Here is a 20,790-nt window from a genome sequence, read left to right as displayed (position 1 = left end):
CTGCAGTTACTTCCTCCACTGAAGTCCCGAGCTCCTCAAAGTCATCCTTGAGGATTGGAATCAACTTCTTTCAGTCTCCTGTTAATGCTGATATTTTGACCTCTTCCCGTAAATCACAAATACTCTTAGTGGTGTCTAGAATGCTGAATCCTTTCCAGAAGGTTTTCAATTGGCTTTGCCCAGATACATTAGAAGAATCACCATCTATGGCTGCTATAGCCTTAGAAAGTGTATTTCTTAATAATAAGACTTAAAAGTTGAAATGACTCTTTGATCCATGGGCTGCAGAATGGATGTTGTATTAGCAGGCATGAAAACAACATTTGTCTGATTGTACATCTCCATCAGAGATCTTGGGTGAACAGGTGCACTGTCAACAAACAGTTATATTTTGAAAGGAACCTTTTTTTCTGAGCAGATCTAAACAGTGGGCTTAAAATACTCAGTAAACCATGTTGTAAACAGATGTGCTGTCATCCAGGCTTTGTTGTTCTATTTACAGAGCTCAGGCAGAGTAGACTTAGCATAATTCTTTTTTTTTTTTAAATAAATTTATTTATTTTTGGCTGCATTGGGTCTCCGTTGCTGCACGTGAGCTTTCTCTAGTTGCGGCGAGTGGGGGCTACTCTTCGTTGCGGTGCGCGGGCTTCTCATTGTGGTGGCTTCTCTTGTTGTGGAGCACGGGCTCTAGGCTCGCAGGCATCGGTAGTTGTGGCTCGTGGGCTCTAGAGCGCGGGCTCAGTAGTTGTGGCACACGGTCCTAGTTGCTCTGCAGCATGTGGGATCTTCCCGGACCAGGGCTCGAACCCGTGTCCCCTGCATTGGCAGGCAGATTCTTAACCACTCAGCCACCAAGGAAGCCCAGACTTAGCATAATTCTTAAGGGCCCTACAATTTTGGGAATGATAAATGAGCAATGGCTTCAACTTAAAGTCACCTGCTGCATTAAGCCCTAACAGGAGAGTCAGCCTGTCCTTTGGAGCTCTGGAGCCAGGCATTAACTTCTGTGAAAGTCCTAGATGGCATCTTCTTCCAATAGAAGGCTGTTTTGTCTACACTGAAAATCTGTTGTTTGGTATAGCCACCTTCATAAATTATCTTAGCTAGATCTCCTGGATAACTTGCTGCAGCTTCTCTATTACCACTTGCTGCTTTCACCTTGTACTTTCATGTTATGAAGATGGCTTCTTTCCTTAAACTTCATGAACCAACTTCCGCTAGCTTCAAACTTTTCTCCTGCAGCTTCCTCTCCTCTGTCAGCCTTCAGAGAACTGGAGAGAGTTAGGGCCTTGCTGTGGATCAGGCTTTCGCTTAACAGAATGTTGTGGCTTATTTGATCTTCTATCCAGACCATTAAAACTTTCTCCACATCAGCAATAAGGCTGTTTTGCTTTATTATGCATGTGTTCACTGGAGTAGCACTTTTAATTTCCTTGAAGAACTATCGCTTTGCAGTCACAACTTGACTGTTTGGTATAAGAGGCCTAGCTTTTGGTCTCTCTCACCTTCCGACATGCCTTCCTCATTAAGCTTAATCATTTCTAGCTTTTGATTTAAAGTTACAAATGTGTGACTCTTCCTTTTACTTGAACACTTAGAGGCCATTGTAGGGCTCTTCACTGGCCTAAGTTCAGTATTGCTGTGTTTTAGGGAATAGGGAGGCCTGAAGAGAGGGAGAGAGATGGGCTGGTTTGGGGTGCTCATGGCACCCCAAAACAATGACAATAGTAACATCAAAGATCAATGAGCACAGATCACCATAACAAATATAATAATAATGAAAAAGTTTGAAATACTGTGAGAATTACCAAAATGTGAGAGACACGAAGTGAGCAAATGCTGGTGGAGAAACAGCGCGGATAAACTTGCATGACGCAGGGTTGCCACGAGCCTTGTTTGTAAAAAACACAGCATCTGAAAAACGCAATACAGCAAAGTGCCAATAAAACAAGGTATGCTTATACCCTGAACTACCAGAGAGGCTGAGAAGTGTAGTCTTCATTCTAGGCAGCCATATACCCAACTAAACTTATTATTATTATTGAAGACATATATAAATCCTGGGGGCAACTGGACTACCAGACTAATTGCACTGGCGAGGACACATACCTCTGGAGAGCCCTCCTCAGCACACCACCTTCTCCTGCTTTTGACTGGTCCAGCCTCCAGCAGTATTCCTCTCGGCTCTGCCTTTTCCAGCAATAGTGGATATGTCCTAGGGCTCGATTTCCCTCTACACCTTTCTGGGAGGAACAGCTGAGTTTGTCACAGTATAATTTATTTCTTAAGCTGTTCCCTTTCCTTCCCTAACACATATAGGCCTAACAGTATTTGTAGGATCTGATGCTTTCTTCCTTCTTTCTTTTTCTTAAACTTTCTCTCCTTTCTGGCCCAGATAATGTTACCTTTCTCGTCTAGATTTTGTCTAACGGGCTCTTCTGTTCTGAGAGATAAGTCACTAGGTTCTGGTCTGTCAAAGGCAACTACTGTCCAAAAAAAAATCTTGAGCACTCTCACTTTTCCGAGTGAGATAATCAGCATGTATTTTCTGACCGGGCCGACAGCCAATCCAGGGTTGGATTCCATTTATCACTGCCCTGCTCACTCTCTTGTATTATGCTTCATCTTTCTTGCTGCCCTCCTTTACAGTCTTAATGCTCAGAATTTCTCAGGTGTGCCCACTCTGGGCACAGGCAGCACTTACGTCCTTACCTACAATCACAGCGACATCTGGACACTCATTCAATACCCCCCGAATAGTTTACTTGCATTTGACTGCTATTCCCCTCTCAAATGGCCCAGACTTTCAGGTACACTTGGCACCACCGTCCCAGTCTTTAAGGCGCAGTTCCCCAATGGTTCTTCCCAAAGAGTCTCTGCGTGGCTCTAAGAGAGCACTTTGCCAGTGGTGGCCTGTATCCGTGCTCCCTCTGGGACAGTCAGTACAGTTTGCTGAGACTTTGCTTATATTCTTGTTCAATTTCTTTGGAACTAAGTTATTATTTCTGTCCTTATGTTCCAGATGATCCCCCCCAAATATCTACCAACCTAAGAAAAAAACCTCTTAAATGAATGAAACTCCAAGTACAGTATCCCGTCCCTTTTATCTTGTCTTTCAATTTCATTTTTCCTTTAATATCTGTTGGATCTGTTCTCTAAAATCTCAACTTTATCTCCAAAAACGCTTTCTCCTTCGCAAGCTTAATTACTCTTCACTTACTGTGTTCTCATCCTGTCATTGCTCCTGTTCTAAGACTGAAGCACATTCCAGAAACACCCCAGACATTCCTTGATTTTCTGAACAAATCTGATTCCTAGAGACACAAGTTTCTAGGCACAGGACTAACTGCCTTCTTGATCTTTGGTTTTAAAACAACTTAATTGTGTCTTTAACTTTGGTAGCTTTTTCATTAAATAAAGCCTCCCATTAATTGCTTGCTGGTTTTCAATGAAAAGTGTTGTACAGGTGTCTGCACAGCTCGAGGCTTGGATTCTAAAGCGTTGGCCACAGCTCATATAATTTACAAATCCAGTCAATTTTGGATCACATGGTGGGAGAGTACTCTTGAGATTCTGGACAGGCCGTACCACATGACTTCAAGATTGGTCTTGGTGCACTGCCTATATAGGCTTGCATTAACAGTTGAAAACTAGAACTTCAGACTCCAGTGCTCTCTAGCACACATGCTGTGTAAAGTACCCATTTGTAAAGAAATGATAGAATTAGAAGATCACCATTTTGCAAGCCCTAAAAAAAAATTCTAGATAACATAAACCAGTGGGTACTAAAATGGTTTGATGGGGAACTTTATAATGATGCACCAGACTGACAGCACCTGAACGCACTGATCAACTGTGACATCTCTAAAAGTGGCACATCAGATATCATGTGCCTGATGTGATGTGAGAGAAAGCACACAATATCTCTTATGAATTATTTTTGTAAAAATTTTTTTGAACACAAATTTTTAATGGAGCTTCTAGATCTACCAGTTTGCAGGAAAAATTGGTGATAGAGGAACATGTTAAATGACACAAAGAGGATACGCTATCCAAATTCAGAAAGTGAGAAAGATGACCCAATTTCTTTAACAAGTAAGTGGCAGTTAAAATGAAAGGGAGCATAAACTGTTATACATAAGACCCTTAAGGACCACACCAACCAAATGCAAAGTACGTATCTCACTAGAATCCTGATTTAAGCAAACCAAGTAAAAAGACATCTTGAAAAGTTTTTTTTAACCTATTTTTACTTATAGAAAAGTTGCCATAGTACAAAGAATTCCCACATACCCTTCACTTAGATTTCCCCAAATGTTAACATCTTATTGCATCTACTTTATCATTCTCTCTATATATACATACCCGTATTAGGTGTGTGTGTGTGTTTTCTTTTTTTTCTTTGGGCTGTGCTGCATGGCATGCAGGATCTTAGTTCCCCGACCAGGGATCAAAGCCGGGCCCCTGGGTTTCCCTGGTGGCACAGTGGTTAAGGATCTGCCTGCCAATGCAGGGGCCACGGGTTTGAGCCCTGCTCCGGGAAGATCGCCCATGCCGCGGAGCAACTCAGCCCATACGCCACAACTACTGAGCCTGCGCTCTAGAGCCCGTGAGCCACAACTACTGAAGCCTGCGTGCCTAGAGCCTGTGCTCGGCAACAAGAGTAGACACCACAATGAGAAGCCCGCACACCACAACGAAGAGTAGCCCTCCGCTCGCCACAACTAGAGAAAGCCCACGCACAGCAACAAAGACCCAATGCAGCCAAAAAAAAAAAAAAAGCCAGGGCCCTTGCGGTGGAAGCCCGGAATCCTAACCACTGGACTGCCAGGGAATTCCCCATATTAGTTTTTTATTGCCAACAAAGTGCTCCTTTACCCTTAACAACTTCAGTGTGTATTTTCTAAAGACAAGAACATTCTTAACACATACTACAGTACAATTACTGAAATCTGGAAATTAATATGAATACCCTAACATTTACTACAGACCTTACTCAAATTTTGCTAATTGTCCCACTAATATCTTTTTTACAGCAGAAGAAAACCATATTTTCTTGGTCCAGGATCCAATCCAGGATTACACAATGTGATACCTCTCTAGTCTTCTTTAATTTGGAACAGTTACTTCAGTCTTTGTTTTTCATGACCTTGATTTTTTGAAGAGTAAAGGCCAATTATTTGTAGACTGTCCCTCACTTGGGTTTAGCTGATGTTTCTTCAGTATATTCACATTATACATTTTGGGGAAGAACCCTGAAAAGTGATTGTTTGTCTTCCTCATTGCGTCTTATCAGGAGGCATACAATATTTGTCCTGTAACTGGTAAGGTTGTAAAAAGACATTTTTGAGACAACTAAGGAAAACTGAAAACATATGATATTAAGAAGTTACTGTTAATTTTGTTAGATGTCATGATGGTACTGTGGTTGTTTTTTAAAAAATGGTACTCATCTGTTAGCCGTATATACACTGTAGGGGAAAGTGAAGTTATTTGTCTTGATGTCCATTTCTAGGGAGTTTAGTAACTCCAGGTGGAAAGCAATAATAATAATATAGTCAGATCTTGATTTTTCCAAAATAGTGTCCAATTTGTGCATCATCCAGGACTTTGACCACTGTTCCTCTCTTCTGTGGCTCCTCTTTTGGTCACTACATTCACAGCTGACCCAATGTAGTACAGAAAGCACACGTCTGTCAAATTTTGTGACTTGCTGGATGACGAAAGCCTGTGGGGAAGTGACTGAGACTACCGGTTGAAATTAGGTTTATAAATAATTTGAACATTTCACTTCTTTGCGATTTGCACGTCTTCCTTATTATAGATAAATATGAGTCTAATGAAATGAGATCATTTACAATGATTACATAATAAAACTTTAGAGCCCATATACAAAAAGTCTTCATTCTATTTAGTTTCTACTTTATTTTTGGGAAAAAAATTCGTTTTTTAAAAGTTTATTTTGGACTTCCCTGGTGGTGCAGTGGCTAAGAATCCGCCTGCCAAAGCAGGGGACACGGGTTCAATCCCTGGTCCGGGAAGATCCCACATGCTGCAGAGCAACTAGGACCGTGTGCCACAACCACTGAGCCCGCGCTCTAGAGCCCACGAGCCACAACTACCGATGCCTGCGAGCCTAGAGCCCATGCTCCGCAACAAGAGAAGCCACCGCAATGAGAAGCCCGCACACCGCAACGAAGACCCAAGACAGCCAATTAAAAAAAAAAAAAAAAAAAAACAGTTTATTTTACCAAAGACTAATCCTTTGCTGATGTTCAAATTTAAAGTATTTTGCGTCTGTCTCACAGGAGAAAACATGAAACATTGCTTCTGTGGCAGTTTCTTCTAGTTTTTCAAGGACTCATGTAGTCGCAGCTGGTTCAAAATACTGCTTTGTTTCAAAGCATGCAGTTTAGATGTATCTTCACTAATGATGGCGATATTTCCATTTTGTTCCTGAGCCGTCAGGTCACTTTCACTGTCAGACAGGGTACACAGCAGAGTGTCATTTTCATAGGTTGGAAAATAATACCTGAAAACAACCATAGATATACTGAATAACCAAAACTATATATTATCCAGAAAATTTCTAGGCAGCTGAATGTACACATCACTATAATTTTGCTAGGTTTCCTTGCCAACAATTTCAACTGCATTTTGCAAAGGCTGTAAGGGAGAGAACTTCTGAATTACTTTTACTTTGACCTTTACTGGCTGACATCAGTCTTACTAGTATCCTTGCTAGCTGGCAATTCAGCCTTTGCTTGATATCTACCATAACAAGACACTTACTATCTTAAAAGGCAGCCTACTCCACTATCAGGCAACTCTAGCTATTAAATAATACCTCCTCCCATAAAGCTAAAAATGACATCTCTCTCATTTCTACTCAAAGGTCCTGGTTCTTCCCTAAGGTTAACAAAGTTCAAATACAGTTACTCTTTCATACACTACTCCTTCAAATATCTGATAAAAACAACTGCTTCTGCTTGTGAGGTTTTTTTTTTTCCCTCCCCCAACCTAATCATCACTATTTCCTTCATTATAAACTATCAAAAATTAAAACATCTAAAGAATTTTAAGTCTATTACTCTGGTTCCTTCTCTGGACACACTTTGCAGTTAGTTCTGAAATCTAAAGGTTTCGACCTGTATGAGAAGAATTACAGGAACAGGGTCTCAGGTCAATCCAGGGCTGACTTTGCCTCTCATAAATCTGGGATATTCTAAAGAGGAATTAAATAAAGGGATGAAATAATGGAGAAGGAGCAAAGAAATATATGTCTGGTTGAGCAGTACTCACTGTGGTTGATCCCATGTCTGTCTTTCAGGAAGCAGTGAAGTATGTTTAGCTTCTTCCATGTGAGTCCTTAAGTCTGCTTTGGACTTGAACTTCTCATGGCAGCCATAACATCTACATTGGTGAATCTGCCTCCGAATGAAATTGACTAGTTTCACTTGCTGATAGAAATTCAGTCCTGAAAATGACAGTACACAGAATCATCAGACAACTGGTCAGACCCATTTTTTCATTTTTATAACTTTTAAAAGGAGCACTTCTCTTTATTAACCAACCTGAAGAGGCAGTGCAGTTTTAAAGCATATTAATAGATACCAAATAATAACAGCCAATACTTATATAGGGCTTATGTGCTAGGCACTGTTCTAATCACTTTCCACGCATTAATACGTTTAATCCTCGCAATACCCTATCACATAGGTGGTGTTACCGTATCCACATTATACATTAGGAAACTGTCCAAAATTGCACAGCCAGTAAGTGTAGAGCCAGGATTTGACACCAGGCTGTTGGCTCCACAGCCCATGTTCTTGACTATTAATCTATCACATATATAACATATACACATGCCTATAAGAGCGGTAAAGTAACACGTCCAAGAGTCTAGGAAAGTAGTCGGTGAGTTGAGGTGTGGGAAGTGAGCTTTTTATGGTCTTGGATACATTAGCAAGTCAGTACTTTATGTCTTCCTGACCCTAATCCTTCTATCATAGTGATCCAATTGGGTACATCTATAATAAATAATCTAGCTACACTACCAAGCAGCGCAGTAGGTGTTTTACATACTCTATCCACTCTCTGTAACATTCTGCTGACCCGAGGCCCAATGTCACACAGCCAGTAAGTGCTAGAGTTGGAATATGAACTCTAGTGTGACTTCAAAATCCACGTTTTTTCCACTAGTCCCCACCACATTATGATAGATATTAACCATTAACTTGTATTTTATTTGAAGCAATCATATATGTAGAAAAGAAGAAAGACTATATGAAATCAAAACCATATGTGAATATTATAGTTCAAAATGGTTGTGAAACACTGCTTCAGGCACTTCTGTTGAGACCATCTGTGGAGAGACACATTTTGGCTGTGCACTCTCCAATCACAACTGCACAAAGCCGGCATCGTTTACGGGATGGTGTATAAAAAAACGCAGCATCATGGAAAACAACTTCCGAATCAAACTTACCAAGTTCTGACTTTATTTTGAGGAGATCAAATTCATGTGCATCCTAAAAAAAGGAATGAATATATCTGTGAGCATATAAATTATTTAATCTTTCAGGCTGAAGTTATAAACAGACAGCTTATTCACAGGAGTTTGAACACTGTAGAAACTCAGTCTCGGTTCATCATCTGCTTTTGAAGTCTTCGAAATCTAACTGCTTCCCCCCCACATCCAACTGCTTTGTAAAGCACAGTCCAAACAAGTCATGTCAATCAGTTAAAACATTTTAATTGTTCACAGCTTGTATCTACAGTCTTTACAATTTACTCTGTATGCATTCTGCAGTCTGACAGAAGTGTCCTCAGTCGCTAGGTAAGATGTGGCCCTACTGTACTGCGTGTCTGGACTAGAATTATGAATATAGGTCCTTTGCTCCACCAGCAGACAGGTAATTTAAAAAATTCTGCTCTTCGTTTTATGCTGTCAAATGTTTAAACCTGCAAGTTTCTCTTCACTCATATCTTCCCACAAATTACATGTCTTTTGATTTTCATGATGCATAGACTTATTTTTATTCTGTTCCACTCCTGCAATCGCCCATCTGGGTAAATGCTTCAACTTAGAGGCTCACAGAGAATAAAGACCGTCTAACTCCCTGTGAAGGTATTCAGTGTAGCATCACAGTCAGGATAATTAAGAATTGCATGATATGTTATCACTGAAAGTAACCGAGCAGAGGTTGAGGACACCAGTCAAGGATACTGCAAAGGGAATTCTTACACAGGATAGGGGGACCAAGGCTCCTTTCAATTCAAAGATACTAGGATATCATGAGTTACATTTAAACACTGGAAACTATACACACATACTAGTGGCAACCTGTTTCAGACAAAATGACTCTGTTTTCACTTGAGTAAATGCCCATAGCCTTTTGAACACCTTTCAGGTCCCTGTTTTTATGAATGAGAATGGAATGAACGTGGGTGAAAAACGGGAGTCTGCTCCACTATGACAGAGCTGAGTGGGGGGAGGGGAGGGAGGGCACATCAGAATAACACAGTAATATTTTTCTATTACACTCAACTCTCTACTCCCGATATAACATAAAGATGGCCTCCAGAAAGGAAAGCGCAAACTGGAAATGTCCTCCGATTTCTTCTCTCCAAATCCTTTTAACTGAAGGAGCTGCAAGACCACACCCTGTGCCCTCTCCACCTCCATGGCTCCCCCACCCCCATTTCCCCCAAGGGCTCTGTAAACGGCAACTTTTTCTCTTCCTGCTCTCCTTGTTCACCAGCATGGGAAGCACTGGAAAAAGACTCAGAACCTGTCCATATCCTGGGTACTGTTCATCGTGGCTGCAGATCCCACAGTCTAAGCCAGAACTATCCCCTAAGCATCTCAGAGGTGGGGTGGCATCAGTGGTCTGTGAAGTCCCAAACTCACAGTTCACCCAGGTCCAGTCAGTTGTACTTAACTGCCCTGAGTTCTAGTTCTCCTTGATGGACCTGCCCTGTCTCTTCTGTTTTGCTTACAGCACTTTTAGGAAGGGGAAAATAATTGAGAAACTAAAGGTATGAGATGATGAGGCTGCAGTTACCGTCAGCTTCTCCCTGTTGGAACAACGAAACAAAATTCAAATGAACAAAAGCGTCTCACCTCCATGTGGACGCGTAAGTTTTCAATTGTTTCTGCTTGCTTTTCACAAAACAGGCAGACAGCGGAGAGAGGGCGTCCTTCCCAATCAGACCAGTCACTGTGTTAGAAAGAAAAGAGCAAACATGGAGATCCTCTTCATGAAGAGGGCATCCTGCAGTGACTTGGTATTACTTTCTGCTCCCCAGGAAACCCTGCCATTCTCTTTCAGCTCTGACATTTCTGTAAAGACTGCCGTATCATATTATGACTTTTTGATACAGTTTCTGAAATTCAAGGTAGCACCATGAAATTAACATAAGTAGCAAAACAAAGTGCTGCTCCATTTTCTTACATTTGCCTCTCCGAGCAGCTATTTCACTACGAGATCAGTGCGATGTCTTTCTGAGACAACCAGCTTTAATTTGCAGAGAAGACGTATCAGGAAATGTATGCTCTCTCTCATTAACCTTGACCACTAAGTGCGCATGCTGTGAGGTGCAGTGCTGGGAGTGTGTTTCTGCGTGACAAATGGCGTTAGTCTAAAAAGGCAAACCTTTATCTATCATGTGGGAAATACCGATCGTTTTAGATGGGGCAAGTGTTAAATGTGATGGCAAATAGAGAAATCAAAAGGCATACAGGGCCCTTCTTACCATTTTCTCCCCTCCCTGCATTTATTTCTTGAGATACTGTCAACTTCTTGTCATTCCTAAACCAGGAGGACCAAGATCCCAGGAGAGACAAAAGGCTGAACAGCTTTGAATGAAAAGAGGATGAGTAACAGGGAATCCTTTCAGGTTGAAAAGAATACTTCTCAAGCTTATAATTTCAAACAAAGAAGCTGTGACTGTTTTAAGTTAGTCATCAACGGGATGAACACAGAACAAGGTTAACCTCAATTTAGTTACATTCACTACTCCAATGGCAAGCTAGCATGGAGAGAGAGTTCAAAGTTCATATCACTTTAAGGTCTAGAGACCAATGGACTAATAAGCAAAGCACTTTGGAATATATTCTTCTCTGAATTATATATTACCTGTGTGTTCAATGAATAACTTTAGTAGCAAAACACTATTTAGTTGGAATAACAGTTGCTTTAGTGATTCTTATGTCAAAGTTATTTTGGCATTATGATTATCATTTTTTATTGAAGTATAGTTGATTTAAAATGCTGTGTTAGTTTCAGGTGTACAGCAAAGTGATTCAGTTTTTTATATACATATGTATAAAATCTTTTAATATACATATTTATATACATATATATTATTTATTTTATATATATATATATTTATACACATATGTAGTCTTTATCAGATTCTTTTCCATTATAGGTTATTACAAGATACTGAATATAATTCCCTGTGTTATACAGTACGACCTTGTTGTTTATCTATTTTATATATAGGACTGTGTATCTGTTAATGCTGAACCCCTAATTTATCGCCCCCTTCCCCCTTTGGTAAACATAAATTTGTTTTTTATGTATGTGAGTCTATTTCTGTTTCGTAAATAAGTTCATTTGTATCATTTTATTAGATTCCACATACATGTGATATCATATGATATTTGTCTTTCTCTGTCTGACTTACTTTACTTAGTATGATAATCTCTAGGTCCATCTATGTTGCTGCAAATGGCATTATATCATTCTTTTTTTTGGCTGAGTAATATTCCATTGTTTGTATACCACAAACAGTTTATCCATTCAACTGTCCATGGACATTTAGGCTGCTTCCATGTCTTGGCTACTGTAAATAGTGCTGCTATGAACATTGGGATGCATGTATCTTTTTTCTTTCTTTTTCTGTTTTGTTTTTGGCCACACCTCACAGCACGTGGAACTTCCCCGACCAGGAGTCTTAACCACTGGACCACCAGGGAAGTCCCATTTATCTTTTCAAATTAGAGTTTTCATCTTTTCCAGACATATGCCCAGGAGAGTCATTGTTGGATCATATGCTAACTCTATTTTTAGTTTTTTAAGGAACCTCTGTACTGTTCTCCACAGTGGCTGCACCAAGTTACGTTCCCATCAAAAGTGTAGGAGGGTTCCCTTTTCTTCACACCTTCTCCAGAATTTATTATTTGCAGACTTTTTGATGATGGCCATTCTGACTGGTATGAGGTGTCAAAGTTATTTTGAATTCAAGTTTTTGCTATATTACATGAAATGATGCATGGCTTAGAGAGAGGGTTCTCTTTCTTTTTACGCTGTCTTTTCAGAATGGTAATTTTAAATCAAACTAAAGAACTGTTTTCCTTCTCTTAAACCACTGTAATTAAGTAGCATCAATAATGAGTCTTACTCTTCCTGATGATCTAGCAACTCCCGATCATCTTCTAGTTGAACTTCTTCCCAGGATTTTCCAAGTTCCTTTGTAGGAAGAACAGAGGGATTAGAGATAAACAGGAGGGGTGAAGGAGGAAGAGGGGAAAGCAGAAAGTAGACACAGAACTCAAAAACAAAACAAGACAGAACCCAAACGCAAATGGTTTTAAAATAATACAAGCAGAATATATTAAAGCTGTTATTTCAGGGATAAGAAATGAAAATCAAATTTTAGGATTTAGGATATATCCTAAATGGTTAGGATTTGGGATATATCCTAAATCAAACATTTAAAAAATATGCAAAAATGTTTAATAATATTTTCATGTTTTTCTTTTTGAAGAAGCAGCGATAACCTTTCAGTGAAATTCTTTTCTCTTAAATGTTAATCAGTGTTTCTCAACCCTGGATCCACATAAGAATCTCTTGGGGATCTTTTAACAAAAACCACTAATATCTTTTGACAGAGACTCTGAAACGTCCTCCTAGCCGGACTCTGTTTCTATTTGAGGTCCCCTGCAGTCTATTTCTCAGACAGCAGCCACAGTGAGCTTTCCAAAGGGCACCTCCCTGTTTGTATGACCCCTCCCAGGGCTTCTCACACACTCAGAACAAAATTCAGAGGCCTTACCATGGCTTATAAGGCCTCCATGTTCTGCCCTGGCTCCCTCTCCATCACTATGTCCCACCACTTTTTCTCTTGCTCAGCTGGCTCCAGCCAGACTGCTCTTTTGTTATTGCTCGAACACAGCAAGCTGACTTCCACCCAGCTACTTCTGTACTTGTCGCATCGTCTGCCTGAAACACTGCTCCCTCACATATCCTAACATGGCTCCATCATCCTGGTCTCTGCTTAAACGTTACTACCTCTTTTTCTGACTACTCTGTCTAAAACACCTGTCCTTCAAGTTACTTTTTATTCCTCTCGGATGTTTTATTTTTCTTCAAAGCATTGATCACACCCTGAAATCATTTTGTGTATCTATTTGTTTTCTTATTTGCTCTCTGTCTTTTCTACTAGAATGTCTGTTTGGACATGGCCTTTGTTCATTGTTACATTTCCAGGGCTGGGCACACAGTGGGTACTAGAAGTATTTTTTTGAATTGAATTTTAACTGAAAACATCTAAAAAATGTGATGTCAATTTAGATCCTACCTCAAAAGGTTTCTGTAATGTGGTTAGATAGTTAATGTATAAAAAGCACATGGTACATGGTTACCAGGTAATAGTAGGTACTCAAATATCTACTCAAATCCCTTTTATCTCTTACAGTTCATGAAGGAGTTCCACCCTTTTAGGGCTATGTCTGGCAAATTTAGTCATAGTTTCAGCAAAACTTTATGTAGTGATGAGAAGGAATGATTTCTTTGGGCCCAACCATGTCTCTTTTATCCCTTGAGTCTTTTCTTTCTTTCTCTTGTCTTTTCTTCTCTCTCCACTCAATCTTCCCACCGTGCCATGCAAAAGCAAACAGTGCATTAAAGAAGGATGCAGAAATACTAGTGGGCACTTTTTCAAGCAGCTAAACTATGGCAACTGTCAAGTCCAACCTCACCTGATATAATACAGATATCCTTGCTTGATATCCTTCTTTTGCAAAAACATTACCAGAATTCACCTCAGGAACATTTTTTTTCTCTAAAAAGGTATTCATTTAACTAAAAACAAAGAACTACAAGAGCCATTATGATTTAGAGAAAAAGAAAATCTATCATTCATCAACTTAATGAGAGGTTCTGAAGCTGTCATTATCTATCAGCTAAATGATGCATAAACTCAGACATGCAGAGATTTACCATAACGTCATTAGAGATAGTTAATTTGGACTCTATAATGTACTTCCCAGAGTCGTCATGAAGTGTCTAAGCTTCATTATGAACATCAAGAATGGCCTCACCACTGCCAACATGATCCTTGTTAGATGGAATTTTTGGTGATGAATTAAATCTTCTATGTATTACGTAGTCTCTCTGGACTTGGACTAATACCCCGATGGGCCATTTGGGGTACTATCATTCTCAACAATACAGGCAAATGTTACTCATCAATAAATGTTTTGAGCCCAAAATGATGAAAAATATCTTTCACTGTCAAACTTCCAAACTCAAAGCATTACTTTGCAGCTTTCTCAGTGTGAAGTACAACATGGGGATTTATCTAGGCAATACAGCACTAACCATTTACCATTTGAGAGGAAAATGGAACTCTGTGTCCATTAGAATAGGAAACAAGCGATTTGCAAGTGACAGTGGCTGAGACTTTCCTAGAGTGCTCTGCCTTGGTACAGTTAAATATATGACTTATTACAGGAACAAGACCCAAAGAGAAAAAAAATTTAGTCTCTAATTAAGACACTGTGCCTGCTAGTGAATCATGTTAGGAAAGAAAAGAATACCAGAAAAACAAAGTTTGGAAGGCATGTCAGTAAAGATGTTCAGAACACTTCCTCAAACCTCTGCATCCGTTGGCTTACGATCAATGACACGGTGCAAAAAAACATGGAAAAAACTTAACACGTGCTTACACAAGAAATCCATCAGAAACAGAGACAGTGTTTTAAATGTAAATATTAATAACTGCAGTAGAGAGAACTATAACAAAACTGAAAAACAGGTTAAGAGCCTACTTTTGTTACAAATGGCTTTGTGTATTTTAAAAATAAAAAAAATTTAAGTCAAAATGATAATATCACTGTAAAAATAGATCCCTTTAGAAAAATTCAGGGCTTGAAACGTGAGCACTTTAGGAATATGTAGGTGGAGCCTCAGTGATGACGTTACGCAGTCTGCTGCCCTCTGAGGCAGGGGTATTTGAACGTGAAACTGCCTGGGACCTTGTCCCCTTCGCTTGCCCCAACTCTCCACTGAACCCTTCTGTCTGAGAAAATAAAGCAAGAACTCTAAGTAGATAATCTAGACTATGCAAAAGACCTTTAATATACTTATTTGCAAGTCTGTTAATATTAAAAAATTGATATGAGTAATTAAACATGGAAATTATTTCGCCCAAGAAAGAAAAAGGAATCTATCAATTTGCTAGCTGAGAAGAGACCAAAAACAGCCTCATGTGCCGACTAGGGATCAGGACACCTTTTATGGCTCTCCCACCTTTTATGACTCTCAGAGTGTATCTTGCCAAGAATATCCTGGATGCTTCCATTACTGCTGGTCTGAAAATTCTGCTTGGAGGTGAGACACTGTGGATGCATGACTCAATGGCTATATAGATCTGCTTGCTATAGGAGAGGTTGAAACATTAACTCTGTACACACCATTACAAAGTGTTGAAATTAATGTGCTTACATGTCTGGTTCTCATACCAACCTCTAAATTCCTTGAAAGTAGTGGCTTAAATCAACCACCTGTTCTGTCATATTTTTCTTTCTGTTCCACCAGGGTCTGGTACCTAGAAGTCACTCAAACATTTGTAGAATGTTTGCAGCCAATGAAATTGCTTCTGAAGGGAAGAGGATGTGAGAAATGGATGTGCAGACACCAGTTACTAATACAACAATTCAATCTTTTGCCCACATCCACATACTCATGTCAGCCTTTTCCCTCAGAGGAATAAACAATGAATGTCTCTCTTTTCTTTTCTTTTTCTTTTTTTTTAGCTTTTTAAAAACTAAAGTGGGAATTCCCTGGTGGTCCAGTGGTTAGGACTCTGAACTTCCACTGCCGGGGCCCTGGGTTCAATCCCTGGTCGGGGAACTAAGATCACGCAAGCCGCGCAGCGCGGCCAAAAAAGAAAAAAAAAATCTTATTGTTGGCCTCAATGGGAAAGCATATAGAGCTAAGATGGGTAAGGTTGTGGGTTAGAGCCCGTAAGGGGCTGATTAAAGTTAGTTTTACCTTGACCTTGGCTCACTTTCTAGTTTGGTGTAAAAGATAATAGGCAAAAGTGTGTATGTGTGTGTGTGTGTGTGTGTGTGTGTGTGTGGAGATCATTATGAATTTATCACCATTAATTGACCAAAAAACCCAACCCAAAGGATAAGAGGTAGGTACTACTATCATTTCAATTGTAAAAACTGAGGAAAAATTGAAGGAAACTGATACAGAAAGCTCCAGCTACGTGACCCTGGGAAAATTACTCAACTTCTCTGTGCTGTAGTTGCCTAATCTATAAATGAGGATAATGACAAAACCTGTGTCATAAGGATGTGGTTAAGAGTAAAAGACTTAATATAAATACCAAGACAGTACCTGGCACATAGCAGGTACTCAAATGCTGCTAGTTAAAACCAAACCAAAAACTTCTATCGATATTACCCTAAAATGATTTTTCATTTTATATGTTACTGAAGCCTCTACATTCTCTTGAAGCACTTCTCTCAAGCCATGATTCATCCCACATGAAATCTGGGCACTCTGTGGGCAGTACAATCTAGCACACTCATCTAGAGACAGCTGGTCCTCACGGATAATTTCAGTTTTCACAGTCACACTACTCGATGCCCAGGGAATGAAGTAACAAACTTTTCTAAAAGTGACAGCAGAATTTGAGTGAGCAGTTTCTTTGAAGTCTCCTCTAAAAGATAAACACCTCCAGCTATATACAATGTTCTGCTAGTCCCAAGCTCTTGACTATTAGTTTAAAAGAGCCCCAGAAGGAAGTACTGTTAAATTGCTTCCACAGCTTTCTGCAGTAGATGAATATTCTTAGACTTAACACTGAAGTCCACCCCCTGTAGGATTGGGCTGGGCCCTGAAGCAGCGTTTGCTCTAGGAATTAACAACTGAGTGATTTCAAGAGAAGACTGAAAGACTCAAAGGGTGCCTTTGCCTTTAGCTAGTTGTAAAACATTTGTAGCTAACCATGGCAACTTCTCAGAGCCAATCTTCAAACACACGCTAATTCCACTTGTTTCTCAAGGGGAATTTTATTTTAATATGCTAAGGATTAGTTAGAACACGAAAAAATTCTATCCTAAAAAGCAGAGATTTCCAACATAATTCAGGAAATGCTTGTTTCCGTCCAATAGATAAAATGGCTCATTATTATCAATTATGCCTTTCGTGGCCAATGGGTGTGGATTAAAATTCTTTCAAATTTAAGAGCAAAAAACAATTTCCATTTGCTTTAGAAAAGTGTCAGAACCAGAACTCCCCACCTTTCTTTTTTTTTTTTGAGCATTTAAAAAAATTTTTTTTAATTTAATTTTATTTATTTTTCTATACAGCAGGTTCTTACTAGTCATCCATTTTATACATATTAGTGTATACATGTCAATCCCAATCTCCCAATTCATCACACCACCACCACCCCCACTCCCCCCGCCGCTTTCCCCTCTTGGTGTCCATACGTTTGTTCTCTACATCTGTGTCTATATTTCTGCCCTGCAAACTGGTTCATCTGTACCATTTTTCTAGGTTCCACATATATGCGTTAATATGCGATATTTGTTTTTCTCTTTCTGACTTACATCACTCTGTATGACAGTCTCTAGATCCATCCACGTCTCTACAAATGACCCAATTTCGTTCCTTTCTATGGCTGAGTAATATTCTATTGTATATATGCACCACATCTTTACCCATTCGTCTGTCGATGGGCATTTAGGTTGCTTCCATGACCTGGCTATTGTAAATAGTGCTGCAATGAACATTGGGGTGCATGTGTCTTTTTGAACTATGGTTTTCTCTGGGTATATGCCCAGTAGTGGGACTGCTGGATCATATGGTAATTCTGTTTTTAGTTTTTTAAGGAACCTCCATACTGTTCTCCATAGTGGCTGTATCAATTTACATTCCCAGCAACAGTGCAAGAGGGTTCCCTTTTCTCCACACCCTCTCCAGCATTTGTTGTTTGTAGATTTTCTGAGGATGCCCATTCTAACTGGTGTGAGGTGATACCTCATTGTAGTTTTGATTTGCATTTCTCTAATAATTAGTGATGGTGAGCAGCTTTTCATGTGCTTCTTGGCCATCTGTATGTCTTCTTGGGAGAAATGTCTATTTAGGTCTTCTGCCCATTTTTGGATTGGGGTGTTTGTTTTTTTAATATTGAGCCGCATGAGCTGTTTATATATTTTGGAGATTAATCCTTTGTCCGTTGATTCGTTTGCAAATATTTTCTCCCATTCTGAGGGTTGTCTTTTCGTCTTGTTTATGGTTTCCTTTGCTGTGCAAAAGCTTTGAAGTTTCATTAGGTCCCATTTGTTTATTTGTGTCTTTATTTCCGTTACTCTAGGAGGTGGATCAAAAAGATCTTGCTGTGATTTATGTCAAAGAGTGTTCTACGTTTTCCTCTAAGAGTTTTATAGGGTCCAGTCTTACATTTAGGTCTCTAATCCATTTTGAGTTTATTTTTGTGTATGGTGTTAGGGAGTGTTCTAATTTCATTCTTTTACATGTAGCTGTCCAGTTTTCCCAGCACCACTTATTGAAGAGACTGTCTTTTCTCCATTGTAGATCCTTGCCTCCTTTGTCATAGATTAGTTGACCATAGGTGCGTGGGTTTATCTCTGGGCTTTCTATCTTGTTCCATTGATATATGTTTCTGTTTTTGTGCCAGTACCATATTGTCTTGATTACTGTAGCTTTGTAGTATAGTCTGAAGTCAGGGAGTCTGATTCCTCCAGCTCTGTTTTTTTCCCTCACGACTGCTTTGGCTATTCGGGGTCTTTTGTGTCTCCATACAAATTTTAAGATTTTTTGTCTAGTTCCATAAAAAATGCCACTGGTAATTTGATAGGGATTGCATTGAATCTGTAGATTGCTTTGGGTAGTATAGTCATTTTCACAATATTGATTCTTCCAATCCAAGACCATCGTATATCTCTCCATTTGCTGGTATCATCTTTAATTTCCTTCATCAGTGTCTTACAGTTTTCTGTATATAGGTCTTTTGTCTCCCTAGGTAGGTTTATTCCTAGGTGTTTTATTCTTTTTGTTGCAATGGTAAATGGAAGTGTTTCCTTAATTTCACTTTCAGATTTTCATCATTAGTGTATAGGAATGCAAGAAATTTCTGTGCATTAATTTTGTATCCTGCAACTTCACCAAATTCATTGATTAGCTCTAGTAGTTTTCTGGTGGCATCTGTAGGATTCTCTATGTATAGTATCATGCATGTCATCTGCAAACAGTGACAGTTTAACTTTTTCTTTTCCAATTTGTATTCCTTTTATTTCTTTTTCTTCTCTGATTGCCGTGGCTAGGCCTTCCAGAACTATGTTGAATAACAGTGGTGAGAGTGGACATCCTTGTCTCGTTCCTGATCTTAGAGGAAATGCTTTCAGTTTTTCACCATTGAGAATGATGTTTGCTGCGGGTTTGTCATATATGGCCTTTATTATGTTGAGGTAGGTTCCCTCTATGCCCACTTTCTGGAGAGTTTTTATCAGAAATGGGTGTTGAATTTTGTCAAAAGCTTTTTCTGCATCTATTGAGATGATCGTATGATTTTTATTCTTCAATTTGTTAATATGGTGTATCACATTGATTGATTTGCGTATATTGAAGAATCCTCGCATCCCTGGGATAAATCCCACTTGATCATGGTGTATGATCCTTTCAATGTGTTGTTGGATTCTGTTTGCTAGTATTTTGTTGAGGATTTTTGCATCTATATTCATCAGTGATACTGGTCTGTAATTTTCTTTTTTTGTAGTATCTTTGTCTGGTTTTGGTATCAGGGTGATGGTGGCCTCACAGAATGAGTTTGGGAGTGTTCCTTCCTCTGCAATCGTTTGGAAGAGTTTGAGAAGGATGGGTGTTAGCTCTTCTCTAAATGTTGGATAGAATTCGTCTGTGAAGCCATCTGGTCCTGGACTTTTGTTTGTTGGAAGATTTTTAATCACAGTTTCAATTTCATTACTTGTGCCTGGTCTGTTCATATTTTCTATTTCTTCCCGGTTCAGTCTTGGAAGGTTATACCTTTCTAGGAATTTGTCCATTTCTTCCAGGTTGCCCATTTTATTGGCATAGAGTTGCTTGTAGTAGTCTCCTAGGATGATTTGTATTTCTGCGGTGTCTGTTGTAACTTCTTTTTCATTTCTAATTTTATTGATTTGAGTCCTCTCCCTCCTTTTCTTGATGAGTCTGGCTAATGGTTGATCAATTTTGTTTATCTTCTCAAAGTACGAGCTTTTAGTTTTATTGATCTTTGCTACTGTTTTCTTTGTTTCTATTTCATTTATTTCTACTCTGATCTTTATGATTTCTTTCCTTCTGCTAACTTTGGGTTTTGTTTGTTCTTCTTCCTCAAGTTCCTTTACGTGTAAGGTTAGATTGTTTGAGATTTTTCTTGTTTCTTGAGGTAGGCTTGTATAGCTATAAACTTCTCTCTTAGAACTGCTTTTGTTGCATCCCATAGGTTTTGGATCGTCGTGTTGTCACTGTCATTTGTCTC

The 20,790-nt window shown here is 39.3% G+C and overlaps 1 protein-coding gene across 4 annotated transcripts in view; it reads right to left on the bottom strand.

The window, feature by feature from the left end:
• Positions 1-806: 806 nt before the first annotated feature.
• Positions 807-20,790, bottom strand: part of ZNF277 (zinc finger protein 277) — a 118,620-nt gene continuing 98,636 nt past the window's right edge. For 2 of the 4 annotated variants that reach the window (XM_068549325.1, XM_068549322.1), the window contains exons 8-12: positions 12,412-12,479; positions 10,127-10,223; positions 8,489-8,531; positions 7,303-7,477; positions 807-6,532 (exon numbers count right to left, since the gene is read on the bottom strand). In XM_068549325.1, the coding sequence (XP_068405426.1) occupies positions 6,346-6,532; positions 7,303-7,477; positions 8,489-8,531; positions 10,127-10,223; positions 12,412-12,479 (570 nt within the window). In that variant the 3' untranslated portion in view covers positions 807-6,345. The remainder of the gene's footprint in view (positions 6,533-7,302; positions 7,478-8,488; positions 8,532-10,126; positions 10,224-12,411; positions 12,480-20,790) is intronic. The other 2 variants (XR_011074710.1, XM_068549324.1) reach the window with 2 other exon arrangements.

This window comes from Eschrichtius robustus, chromosome 8, assembly GCF_028021215.1.
Source record: "Eschrichtius robustus isolate mEscRob2 chromosome 8, mEscRob2.pri, whole genome shotgun sequence".
NCBI classification, from domain to species: domain Eukaryota; kingdom Metazoa; phylum Chordata; class Mammalia; order Artiodactyla; family Eschrichtiidae; genus Eschrichtius; species Eschrichtius robustus.
The sequence above is the reverse complement of the archived record's forward strand: the minus strand, read 5'-3'. Positions and strand labels throughout refer to the sequence as shown.